The following is a 13,550-nucleotide window of genomic DNA, read 5'->3' on the forward strand; positions in this document are numbered from 1 at the left end:
CGAAAGCAGCTCACGTATGTGCCGGACTTTGTCAGCTGCCTGCACCCTCTGCCACAAGCGGTTGTTCTTCAGTGTACTTTATTGTATAGTACAATAGTGTACAGTAGTACAGTGTTGATTTCAAGCCAAAGATGTCTGGAAGCAAGCATGAAAGCAGCGATCTTCTCTGTTCACTCCATGCCAGCCCCTGTATGCCAGCTGTTGTACTGGACTACTGTACCTTTCAAGGTATTTGAGATTACCCACTTGCCTACCGGGCACTTTTACCCCTTCCTGCCCAGACCAATTTTCAGTTTTCAGTGCTCTCATAATTTGAATGACAATTGCGCGGTCATGCAACACTTCCCAATCTAAATTTGTATAATTAGTGAGACAATTAGAACTTTCTTTTGGTGGTATTTGATCACCACTGGGGATTTTATTTTATGCTAAACAAACTAAAAAAAAATTTGAAAAAAGAAAAAAAATCCATAGATGCCCTCCCAGAACTAGCCGACAGTGCTGTAGCAGTCTTTTGGCTATAGCGCGGTCGGGAACTAGTTAAACATATTTTTTTACAGTATTTTTGTGTTTGTTTTTTATGTATTATTTGTGTGAAAAGTATTATAAGCCTTACTTTATTGGACATTGGACAAACAAATTGGACTTACGAACGAACTCCCAGAATGGAACTCGTTTGTAAGTAGGGGACTTACTGTATACCATCTCCTAGGTCTTATTCTTAAATGTTAATGTAAAGCTGAACTCAGAGAAAAGTAAAAATCCTCCCTTGATGTGGGCCTGCCCCCCATGCTGCAAGGGTTAAAGCTGCAGTTTAGGTATGGATATATTTGCATAGTTACATTGGTCAAGCTTGGACCAATATAAGTATGTACAGTGTGTGCCATACTTGTGGGATGCCTGTGGAAGCTGAAAATCACTGTTGTAGGCACCGTTACTATTATGAGCACCTCTAGGTTCCAGGTCCAGTGCCAAGGAGGTCCTTGCTCGGAACACTTTGCATTTTCTTAATGAATGCAAAGTGTCATCCAATCAGAGAATGCTATGCATTCATTAAGAAAAGGGAAAGTGTTTTCCGCTGCGCCGCTTGGCATAGGTGACCACTGTAGTAATGATGTCTACTACAGAGATTTCCGGCTTCCACAGGGATCCCACAAGTATGGTACATAAATACTTACATAGTTCCACGTTGGACCAATATAACTATATAAAAATATCCATACTTGGTATTCAGTTTTACTTACCTAATTCTCCGCTCCTGCAGGCTACTGCAGCTGCAAGAAGGTTCCCCACAGGCTCTTCCCCCCTATATTTTGGTGGTTGGATGCCCCTGACATCATAAAGATTGATGCAGGGAGCACAGCCCTGCATTAGGCATGAAAATGCCAAAGAACAGTCTACCTCGAGAACATAGGGGAACACCATCTGCCAGGGGAGCACTGCATCTGGTAGGTAAACCTGCTTTTCCCATTAACTAGACCTAAACAAGCATTTAAACCTTGGAGAATGGTGCACACCCACTGTAAGGAAGGATTTTGACTTTTCCTGGAGTTGGGCTTGAAGGCCTGGTTCACACCTATGCATTTTTTATTGCTTTTTGTGTTTTGCAGAAATGCCCTATAGTCCATTTAGCATAGTTTCTTATGGGACATGTTCACATCTATGCATTTTCAGCCACTGTGTTTTTGGAAAGGATCAGGGACTTTTTTTCCTGCAGTAGACTGCAACACACAGGTGTGAACCAGGCTTTAATGTAGTAACCTACAGCCACAAATTAGTGTAGCACCCTCCTAGTCCGGTGCTAGGATGTGTATAGTTAGGCTAAGCATAACTGTGTTTTTCTTACCAGAGAGGCTGTCAGGTAAATTCAGTCTGGTATTTTGCTTAAGAGTGCTGTGATTGATCAGTTAGGTCTGCTCATGATGCTCTGGTGGAGTTTGTCTGAGTTCTGACCGCCTTCAGGGAGCTATGAGAACCTTTCAGAACATGGGTAGGGGCTAGGTAAATAAACAGCATGAATATGGATACAGTCCTGGCCATTTTCAGGGGAGGGTTGTCCCATTGCATGTTGGGAGTTGTATTTATATTTTGAGAGCACATGGGTTCAGGAGTGGATTGCACAAAGTCAAGGCTGCAGGTAGGCTGCCTCGCCTGCCTCGCCTGGCACTTTCTGTCATGTGGCCTCAGGTAGGTCAACCTGAGAGCCTGAAATTAGAGAGACTGACCCTGGTTCTTCAGTAAGCTGACTGACGGGAGCTGTCTGCCAAAGATCTGTTTGGTATCACTGGAGAGAGTCGCTTGGAAGATTGGAAGGAGGCAACCATTCTGTCTTTTGACTTGTGAGTCCAGACACAGAGATCTTGGGGACTTTGTGTGCTTTGCTACCCCTCTGGTGCTTGATACTCAGCATGGGTCTGAGAAAGGGAACACTGGCTAGTGTTCTGAAAAGCTTGTCCAATTGATGTTACTGCAAAGGACTTAGCTCAGTTGCTGTCACTTTCAGAATGTCGCAGTCTACTGTAATGGGCTTGTACTTGAGGAGCTCAGCTCTGCAACTACTACTGCTGCAAAAAAGGGGCTTTGCTCACTCCTAAACTACCTGCTGCTACATTTTAAAGAGAACTCTGTTTTCTGCTTTCTGTCAGGACTTCAATACTGCTCTACTAAGAGATCAGCTAGATATCCTCAATGTGAATAGTTCCAGTTTTGGAGTATCCTACTACAATTCCCCATCCCTATCCTCAGTTCTACAATAAAACTCCAAAAACAAAACATCCCCTAGACTGGTCATTGAAGACAACAAGCCAAAGTGTGTGTGTATGCCTGACTTGGAGCGAAGCAAGCGGAAGCCCGTGGAAAACATACCAGTGGCTCCTTTAGGGGTAGTGCTACATTAGAATCCATCTTTATGTTCCATCTACTCTGGTCTGTCTTCAGCAACATCATTTCTGCTTGATTGCTAAGGGGTTTATTTAATTAGAAATTAACTAGGAATTAGCACCCAATATCTCTGCATTGAATATTGCCACAGTATTTATGTTTTTATATGTTCACAGTTTCTGCTGATTTCTAGACACTAGAAAATATCTAGAAAATTCTTAATTGTAAGCACCCTCAGAATCATCCCCATCATCACTTGGATTAAAGTATAACTAAGGAAAAATTTTTTTTTTACACAGTGGTGGAGAGGGCAGGGCAATTAGAACCACTGTAAGGTTTTTATTGCTGTCTGTGTCTCGTTTAACTTGCTGGTTCTCTGAAAAGCGATACTCTGCAGCATTTGATATGTCACCTCTGGGATACCTGTTTCAACACGCTGCAATAATGTGTATTACAAGCAGTTGGCAGTTGTGCCATGGCCCTATTCACCTGAACAGGTCTTGCTTTGCACAGTACAAATCCTATAGTTCACAGTCTCAGGAGTGAGCAAGAGAAGGTAGCTACGTCCCTTCATACAGTGGGAAAGAAAAATAAAGTAAATTGAAGATTTGATGGAGGCTGAGAGCAATTGAAGGCATTTTAGAACACATTCATGAATACTATTATTTTTTAAACATAAGTTTTGTGTAATGTTAACATAACACATGAATTGATACAAGACAATAAAGTAGTGACAGATTCTATTAAAAATACTTAGAGGTGGGCTATGCCCATGAAGTGCTATGAGACCTATAGTGAACTGGGGTTCCTTTGCTACACTTAGTTCTAAGAGAACACAACTAGATTCTAAAGAGCCCTGTGAGGATCACATTAAAAGTGGACACAGGTAGACAGTGATAGACTTTGAGGTAAAAAAAAATGGACTAGGTATGCTTGGTTAAGAAACCAACACCCTTGGATACCTTAATGGGCCCCTGCTACATATTCATAGATAAAATGTATTTAACAAACAATATAAATATTAGAAACTAAAAAATTGATTATATCTGCTCAGTGAAGGAACCAGCATATAAATGGAGCACCCTCCTAAAATAATTTGCTAGAAAGGCTCAGGTAATTTTAGTTTTTTGGCTCCTCTATTGACATTGGAGCAGTGTGTGATTATTTTTGTCTGCTCTGGGTTTCACTGGCTCCAGGCTCAACTACTTCTCCCCACCTTCCAGTGGATTCTAGAATGTAGGGGGCCAGAAGAGGCAGATCCTGGGCCTTAATATGTATGTGGTCTCAGCCAATCCCTTGGGCTGATTTGCCCAGTAGGAGGCTGAGAAGGGCCCAAATACTTTGAGGCCTAGAGCAGCAGGGTTCTTGTCCAGGAGGAGAAGATCCCAGCCAGAAGGGCTGCTGCCCCTCTGGGCAGGATAATTGAAACGTACAGTTAGGGATGCACCGATACCAGTTTTTCAGAGCAAGTACGAGTACCGATACTTTTTTTTCCTCAAGTACTAGCTGATACCAATTACCAATACCTATTTTTTTTTGTGTGGTGCTGTGCGATTTGCGCCCATACAAAATGAATACGCTCAAATTGCACTGCAAAGAATTGCATGTGATTTGAAACAGGAATGAGGTGCAATTCCTGCCCAAATCACATGTGGTTTTCAGCACCTCTTCTGTGTGAACCCAGGCTGAAATCACTATGACAAGCCTGGGTTCACACAGGAGCGGTGTGGGAAACCGCATGTGAATTGCACCACATTCCTGTTCAAATCACATTCGATTCTTTGCAGTGCAGTTTGAGCACATTCCTTTTGTATTGGCACAGATTGGACCACACCGAACAAAAAAGTTAAAGGTTTTAGGTGTTAGAGGACAAGTACTCGTGCAAATGCTTAGTATCAGCACCATTACCGGTATCGGCACCAGTGTAACCCCACTTACAGATTTTCCAGGTCCCAGCTCAGTGAGAGGATGAGGGCCTATTTTCTGGAAGCATTTGGAGCAAAATCAAAGGGGCTCACCCAAGATCTGGCCTGGAGATTCACAGGAGAAATGCCTGGCCAATATTGCACAGGAGGTACTCAAGTATTTGGAAACACTGAGTAGAGGTCTGGAAATAGGATCCTAGTGACTGTCTGCTGTTTAAGCCCTTGTGTGACTGCATCAGGGTTGCTGAATTGGGACTTGACATGCTGGGAGCCCCAGGATTGCTTATGTTTCTAGTCTCTGCCAAGAGGGAGATATCCCTGTGGAGAGTAGACAGAACAGAGAGTGTCCTCTCGTTACATAGGTGTCTGTTTATGAACCAGCAGTAATAGATCGCTGCTCAGTTCTCCGGCATTCTCGGAGAACACAGTTCTCCTGTGAATGCCGTTTATGAAGCATATGTAGATCAGTTCTCCAAACGAAGGGAGAACGGTCTACAAATGCTGGAAAACGGCTGATTTTACTATAATCTCGGGAGATTACAGTAAAAGATCAGTTTACTAAACAGAGGTAAATTATCGCTGCTTAGTTTGCGGTCCCTCCGATTCTCTGGCTCTGGGCTGGAGAATCTGGAGGGAGAACACAGATCTCCAGTGAAGGGCTGAACATGTTCTCCTGGGTGTCATAAACTGTGAATGACCAGAGAATAGCTATGATCCTCTGAATCGCAGCTATTCTGTGTGTCATAAACGGACACCTTAGTGCACTAAATGTGGAGTATCCCAAAGCTTCCATGCACCCCAACCAAGTTCAACAAGCGTTAAAGAATAGAAAGACTCACCTTGCCTGGTCAAGAAGTAGTGAGATTGTCCGAATGGTCGTGTTCCTGGCTGCCTGTTTACCCAAATGGAAAGATAACCTGGGGCAAATTAGTGTGGCCTCTCAGGGTTCTGCACTACATATAGTTTAGCAAGCCCTTGATAGATATGTGTAGAAAAATTATAAGTAATAAATTATAAAAAATTTACACAGTATATTAATTAACTAAATGGAAAAATGTATAGCTTTAATTTCATAACTTGACAGAATAATATAGAATGTATAATAAAGTATATGTAAACTTGCCTTTTTTCTATTTTAGGTGTACGTTTCACATTAGCTGTATTATGACAGTGTGATTGATCGATGGATAGAGCAAAAGCTGAACATTTGGAAAGACAATAAGGTTGCTCTACTTTCAACCTTTGCTCCAAGAAGTTAATGTTTCACCAAGTAACTGTACCACAGTAAAAACTCTTGGCTTGTCAGAGTATATAAGGGCTACATCTCCATCCCCTGTTCTTGTGGCAACTCCTACCGACACCATGGGAAAGGGCTTCTATATTAGTAAGCTTGTTGCCTTTGTTACCATCTTTTTTTCCATAGCTGCAGTGGCTACAATCATTGCACTGGCTGTAGTTTACTCTAATGAAAAATCCAATAATAATAAAGTAGAAAATGGAGGAACCACAAGTGCAGCCACCCAGAGCACCCCCAGCACCACACCCACTACCACCGGTACCCCTACTACCACCACTGCACTGAAACCTACCACACCTGCATCAAATGAACCTTGGGACAGTTACCGGCTTCCAAAGAGTCTGATACCTGATCACTATGACGTTGACCTCAGACCTGTATTGGAGAAGAACGAGCAAGGACTCTATGTCTTTCATGGAAAAAGTGTCGCCCACTTCACTTGTGTTGCGTCCACCAGTCTTGTTATTATCCACAGCAACAAACTTAACTATAGTAGTTGTGTGCTCAAGGATGACACGGGTAAAAGTATCGTCATAACTAAACAAGAACTAGTGGTGAGGACCAATTTCCTGGTGCTGCAACTTGCTGAGACTCTTCAAACTGGTAAAACATACTGGCTTCACACAGAATTTATTGGAGAATTGGCAGATGATCTGGCAGGATTTTACCGCAGTGAATATGTGGAAGATGGTGTAACCAAGTAAGTAGTTGTATAAAATATTATATGATTGCTGTGGAATAGGAACAAAGCTTTCCAAACATTATTTATTTCATGAGCATACCTATAAATATAACTATGAATATACGCAATGTTATCATTGGTAATGCTGTAAGTTCGATGGTTAGTCTTCCTACGATTCTGATAATTATTACTGCTATCCAATAATATATGTTTAACTAAATCTAGGCTAAACATAGCTTTGGTTTCAGTGAAATGAGTTATGTTGCAGAATTATTCTTGAATCCCTGTTCACATCGCATTGTGGAAACGCAAACGTTCCTGTGTGCATTACTACAGCTTGAAGCACTGCATCCTACTTGCAATAGTGCGGTGTGATAGCATTCATTCTGAATGGCACCCCAATGCACTATGCCCCCAGAGGTTCGCTGCACTAACATGCGCTGTCAAAAAAGGTACTGGTTTTTGATATCTGGACCAGTGAGGTGCATGCCAGCCCATTCATTTAACGTGTGCAAAAACTTGCTTGCTTTGACATGCTGCGCCCCAACAGTAAGATGTGACCAAGTGAACGTACAGGTGTGTAATCTGCATGCCATAAACTGCAACCTAGTCTCACTCAATTTTTGGGATTTTCAAATCATTAACATAGAATAATTCAGACTAACTGGGTGGCAAAAACTCTCAGATACTTGTGTTTCCAACACGAAAAACTGGTTGAGCACTAATAATATTGTGTGACTGTAAAGATATATACTGAGTTTAACTGGATATAACTGAATATATTCAAATGTAAGTGCAGTGCTAAAGCATAAGTAGGGTTCTGGTGAGTGCACATCCATAAAAGGTGGTGGATTTCCATGTTGGATCATGAGCACTCTTGAGCATCCCAACTGGTATTGCTGCACCTTGTAGTCCCACGATCACCGGGCATTGCTGTGACCTGTAGTGCCACGGTTTATGTATAATCACTATTATTGCTAAAAAGCACACATGTATCACTTGGCATTTCTGTGACCTGTAGTGCCACAGACTATTTATATTCACTATTTATGTTCATATTTTTAGAGTTTTTTTTTTTTATGATTCTCTGTTTTTATATGATCTGAGACGTTTTATTGGATTTATTTCACTTGACTATTGTATGAACATTTCTATTCACATAAGCACTTTATGATTGCATTTGTCACTTATGCTTTAGCGCTGCGCTTACATTTGAATTGATTACTGTGAGTTTGTTACCTTGCCTTTTGTGCTAGCAGCTACCATATTATCTGCACTCACCTTATATCTTGTCTTATATAACTGAATATAACTGAAATTGAGAACTAGCAGTACAGTAGATGGATTTCCAGCTAATGTCTTTTTTGTTCCCAGGCTCATTGCCACCACCCAAATGCAAGCACCTGACGCAAGGAAGGCATTCCCATGCTTTGATGAGCCAGGAATGAAAGCAACTTTCAACATCACCCTCAAATACAAGTCCGACTATGTGGCACTCTCCAATATGAATCCCATCAGTAAGTCAGAGAGTATTTTATAATTTTATGTACTAGCATACAGACCTGCAATAGACAAAAAATGGTAGCACCACTAAGCCGCATACAATGGAGGGAATGTGTGATATAGAGTGACAAACATGCTATTCTTGCTGGATACGTTTTGAAAAGAATTCTAACTTCTATCTTCCATCAGCTCACTTTACCCATGTGTTCAAGAATGTCTATAGCGGCCATTCTAAACCTTTTTTTGTAGCCTCCCTGGCGGTATTCCCGAGTGTAGCTCGGGGTAAAGTTTCAGTACCACAAGCGGTAACCCCGACCTACACTCGGGAATACCATGCGGTGCTGCTCCGCAATCCCTCGATCACTTACCTTGTCCTTCGCTCCCGCGATGTCCCTCCTGCAGTGTCCCCGGCAATGTAATCCGGCAGATGCCGGCATCTGTCATTTGGGTTCCGTTCCCTGCGAGTGTCGGGATGTATGGGGGACGGAACGGCAGGAAATTTGAAAATGACAAAAAGTGACATTCACTAAAATCACTAAAATCACATAGTATAACATTACTGTATCAAACCATTTCACATACATTTTGTCCCGAGTGCTTTGTCCTGTGCCCTGCCTGCATTTTGACTGTTCTTTCTGCCTGGAAACTAGGAAACATCCATGGCGTCCAAAAAGCGTCCCTTTAGGTCAAAAGTGGTTTTAGACCAGCTAGAGAACAGCGATAGTAAATCAGAACCACTTGCAGAATTGAGTGATAATGATTCGTGGGGAAATTCATCATCAGACACTGAAAACGATTTTGCGACTTTGTTCAGCGATGTGCGAACTTGGCGCTATATTTCAAATTTCAGTGTTTTTGGTTTGATTATATTTTTGAATTAAATTTATTATTATTATATTATTTTTTTTTATGATCATTTATTAAATTATAATTTATGATTTCGTGTTTCAAGTTTTATCCTACCCGGGATGTTTACTAGACTCTTGTTCGGACAGATTTCAGTGAGTTATTCCTAAAAATTACAGCCTACAATAAAGAAAATACATATTTCCATGAAAAAAAATGGTACCGCTTTCAGCACCAAAAATCTGAAATTATCATACCGCCAGGGAGGTTAATGTGAAGGAACCCTTGAAAAAAAAACTTTCCAGTCCCAGGGAACCCCTAGTAATAATTATCTACAGTTCATGGAACATTTACATGATGATCACTGGGAAGCATGCTCCTTACAACATGTGGTAAGTGGGAAGAATTCAGCCTAACTGTAGCCTCACTGATATCAGTGGTTACGTATTTGGGAGGCAGAAATTGTTCTTTGCTGAATGAACCCCAGCAACCTCCAGAGGAGCCCTGGTCGAGGAAGGCTGGTCTGTAGAAATGTATGGCTCCAGCACAGCAATGAGAAGCTACAGGCAGGGCTTGTGTTAGAAACCACAGGACCCCATACAGCCAACCTGACAGCCCCCCCCCCACCAAACCCCCCCCCCACAGTTTACTATGCTTCATTCATGAATGAACATAGTGAGTGATTGGTGCCCACCCCCAAAAAACAGTTTTCTATGCTTCATTTATGAATGAACATAGTGAGTGATTGGTGCCCACCCCCCCAAAAAGAACAGTTTACTATGCTTCATTTATGAATGAACATAGTGATTGACTGGTACCACTCTTTGTGTTCATTCAGGAAAGGAAGGGGCTGGTAAATGTGACACATTTAACAGACCCTTCCCCCACTCTCCATCCTCAAGGATCCTATTGTGTGCGTGTAGCTGCCAGTGGGAAGGAGAAGAGGGAAGCTGGCAGGGGGGCCTGGGCAGCAGGTGGAAACATATGGTTCACAAGGAGGGTGATGGGTGCAGCAGGGGGCAATTACTGGAAACAATCTCCTGTATGGTTCTCTCTGAAGCAGCTAAAAGCCAGCGGGAGGGAGAGGAGAAAAGTCAGCTTTCAGATGCTGCAGAGAGAGCTGCACAGGGGGTTTGTGACCCCCCCCCCCCTCACCATCCCAATCACCCTCCCTACCCACATCAAATTCACCCAGGTGCCTGGGCCCCCCCCCCCCCCCTGCTGGCCTGGGCCCTGTACAGGAGGACTGGTGGCACCCCCTTATCCATGGCCCTGGCTAAGTGGTATGCAACTCTAAACCAGTAGATATGTAGGCAGAAATTAAATCCAACTCTCCTTAAGCTAAGTGAACAGTCTAATTGGTTTGGTAAATTTACCCCAATGAGTGCAGAGCTTAGTAGGAATTTTATATTATTTGTATTTGCTTAGTGTATTTAAAGATGCAGCAACTAAGCCAATACTGTTTACTTCCGTTAACTAACTGGGTACAATAACAGTGAGCAGTTTGGTAAGGATGACTACACAACATTCACAAGTTATGCAGGTGATGCTACAATGACTTGTGACAGTTTAATATTATAAGGTATCTGATCCCAAGTATATATATATTTTTTTAACTAATCTTTGATCATTGCCCTGCAGATGTATAACCATGAGATGTGCCTATGTCCTAAAGGAAGTGCTCAGAATTAGGCCCAGCAAAAATATTGTGATTTATTCTTTTATTCAGTTCTTTGTTAGATTGAAACTTACATCTATATCATGATTTCTTCCAATCTCGTAAGGTTAGAGTTGCCTATTTTCTGATGCAATTATTATTTTCTAGGTCATACCACTGAAACATGGGGAGGTCAAGAATGGTCGGTCACAGCATTCGATAAAACTCCTAAGATGTCCACATACCTGGTGGCTTTCATAGTCTCAGAATTCAAGTCAGTTGGTAACGAAAAGGTAAGTGCTCTTCAATTTTAGCACCTATGAGTAACAAGGTTCAAACTGTAGTCTGGGACCTAAATGAAACCTTCAATGCAAATTATGAAACCATTTACATATGAAGATTGTTTTAGAGCAGAACAAAGGATTATAATGAGATTGAGTTTTCCATGACCAGGGGACTAAAGATGGCTTGATCCAGTCCCACTGAACCAATACCTACCCCCCATCCTTAACCTAAGTAACCACACTGACAACAAAATGGAGTTAATGGCCCAAAAATGGCCTTTTATTACAGCCATTAATAAATAAAATTTAAATAACAGAAACACAGTATAACATACAGTTTTCAAGGTCCCAATAGGAATCAAGAAAACAAATACCTGCGTCCTGCTTAACTAGGCCTCCAGCCACAACACCACCGACTCGGAGACACCACAGCAGATACCCCCACCAGAACAACTGGAAGCCATACCTCAGACGGGTTCCTACAAAGCGCCTTTCTTGTGCCCACATTAACCAACGAGGACCTTATACCCCGCCGGTTGTCCTCTGGCACCAACTGGCACAACCACCACCAAAACAAACCATAAAACAACGGGCAGGCGGGAGGGAAGTTTGCCTTGTGAAAACTCTCTTCAGACTGAAGACCCACTGCCACACCCTGTCAGACCACCCCTTGTAGCTCCTCCTGCTCCCTCCTTAAAACCATTTAGACTTCCCCTTTAGCTAATGGGACTCTCCTCTTCCAACCCCCTTTAACCCCTGCCATGCCGGCCCTTCGTTCAGGTCTTCTTCCTTTTTACTCCGGGCCTTCCTTTGTTAACCTGTCATCCTGAAAATGCTAGTTATCTGGCTGTCTTACAGAATCAATAGTTTCAGGAAATTAACATAAAGTAGAACTATGGGCAAAACTTTTTTTTTTATTTTGAATAGAGCAAGGGAAGGTTTACCCCTATTAGATTTTTTTTTGCCATCTGTGCCCCGTTGTAGAGATTTCCCTTCATTTCCTATCCCATAACAAAACAGGAAGTGAAAGAAATTCCCTGCAAATTAAGTGAAATTCTTGGGGGCTCCCTAGGTCATCAGAACAAGTGTCCTCATTGGAAGATTTCCCCTCTATTACTTTTCTGGGGACAAGCCAAAATTGGAGATTTTCTTTTACTTTCACCTTCAATAATAATAGTAATAGGACAAATAGAGAGGGTGAATCTCCTTAATGTGGACAGAGACAACAATAAAAACTGATTGGAGTTCTAATCCCTCTACACTCTATCCAAAACTAAAAAAAAGTTTTGCCTTTAGTTATACTTTAAGTAACTGTTTACATACTCTGGGTCAGTGTCTTAAAAAAAAAGTTGAGACCATTTTTCTTTATTTGCCTAAAACTCATATGTTACCAGTAAATATTCAGTCTGTGAGCCCCGGTTTACATATATGCGGCCATGCAGGCCGCGTTTTGCGCGGGCACGAGAGCCCATTCATTTGAATGGACTCCCGTGCCCCATGACACGCAGGGAAGAAGTCTCTGCACCAGGGGTGGACTGACCATTTAGAAACTCGGGCACTGCCCGAGGGCCCGGGGTCAGGAGGGGGCCCCATGAGATGCCCCTGGTACCTTTTTCATAGGCTTTTTTGAGTTTGGGCAAGGACACAGGGGCCCCATGTTTCCCTATTGCCCGGGGGCCCCATGAGTTGTCAGTCTGCCCCTGCTCTGCACTTCTTCCGAAGACGCAGCCCGCACGGGAATCTCATTTCCCAGTACAGTTGTGTTTTCCAGTGCGCGCGGCGTTCCATTAGAAGTATTGGCACCCGCCCGCAGGTCCGCATTTCTCTGTGCGGGTGGTGCGGCCGCACGAATTTCCGTGTGGATCCACAGCGGCACCACCCGCACAGATGTGAACCTAGCCTTAGAGAGAGAGTGGAGGCGCATATTCCCCTCCTCACTCATTCAGCTGTGTATATCAAATGGCAGGCTATTCACAGATGAAAGCAGAACCACGCTGCATCTAAGCACCACAAAGCAAAAGTGCTATTGAAAGGTTCACCTTTCATAACATGTTGCACCCATATTCAGGGTGTAACATGTAACATGTTATGGAAGCACCCGCTGATCCTCCTCTTTGATAGCTAGCAGGAGATCTTCTTCCCCCACTAGCTGTCAAATTTTTTAAAATGTGGCCATGCAGTGATCTGCCCAGCCACGTCATTCCTCTGTGAATGAGAAACTACAAGTCCCGACAGCCTTAGCGGTTGCCGTCTTGTAGTTCTCAATGAACTACTACAGCGCTGTGGCAGTTCATTCTGCCAGTATATCTGCTTGCTCGTACATCCTATATGGGTAATCAGATATACTGACAGATCTGCAGGAGACCTGCATGGCACCAGCGATCAATTCTTTCCTTAGCGGTTGTCATCTTGTAGTTCTCAGTGAACTACTACGGCGCTGTGGCCGTTCATTAAATCTTTCTGCCAGTATATCTGG

At 42.8% G+C, this 13,550-nt stretch overlaps 1 protein-coding gene across 1 annotated transcript in view; it reads left to right on the top strand.

Annotated features, from left to right (window-relative positions):
• LOC149454213 (aminopeptidase N-like) overlaps nt 1–13,550 on the top strand; it is a 108,616-nt gene that overhangs the window by 40,392 nt on the left and 54,674 nt on the right. Inside the window, exons 2-4 of the mRNA XM_089687617.1 lie at nt 5,945–6,802; nt 8,159–8,301; nt 10,959–11,083. Coding sequence (XP_089543743.1) covers nt 6,168–6,802; nt 8,159–8,301; nt 10,959–11,083 — 903 coding nt within the window. The 5' untranslated portion in view covers nt 5,945–6,167. The remainder of the gene's footprint in view (nt 1–5,944; nt 6,803–8,158; nt 8,302–10,958; nt 11,084–13,550) is intronic.

Source organism: Staurois parvus, unplaced genomic scaffold (genome assembly GCF_062004578.1).
Source record: "Staurois parvus isolate SC_StPar_1 unplaced genomic scaffold, SC_StPar_1.0 ptg000432l, whole genome shotgun sequence".
Classification (NCBI taxonomy): Eukaryota; Metazoa; Chordata; class Amphibia; order Anura; family Ranidae; genus Staurois; species Staurois parvus.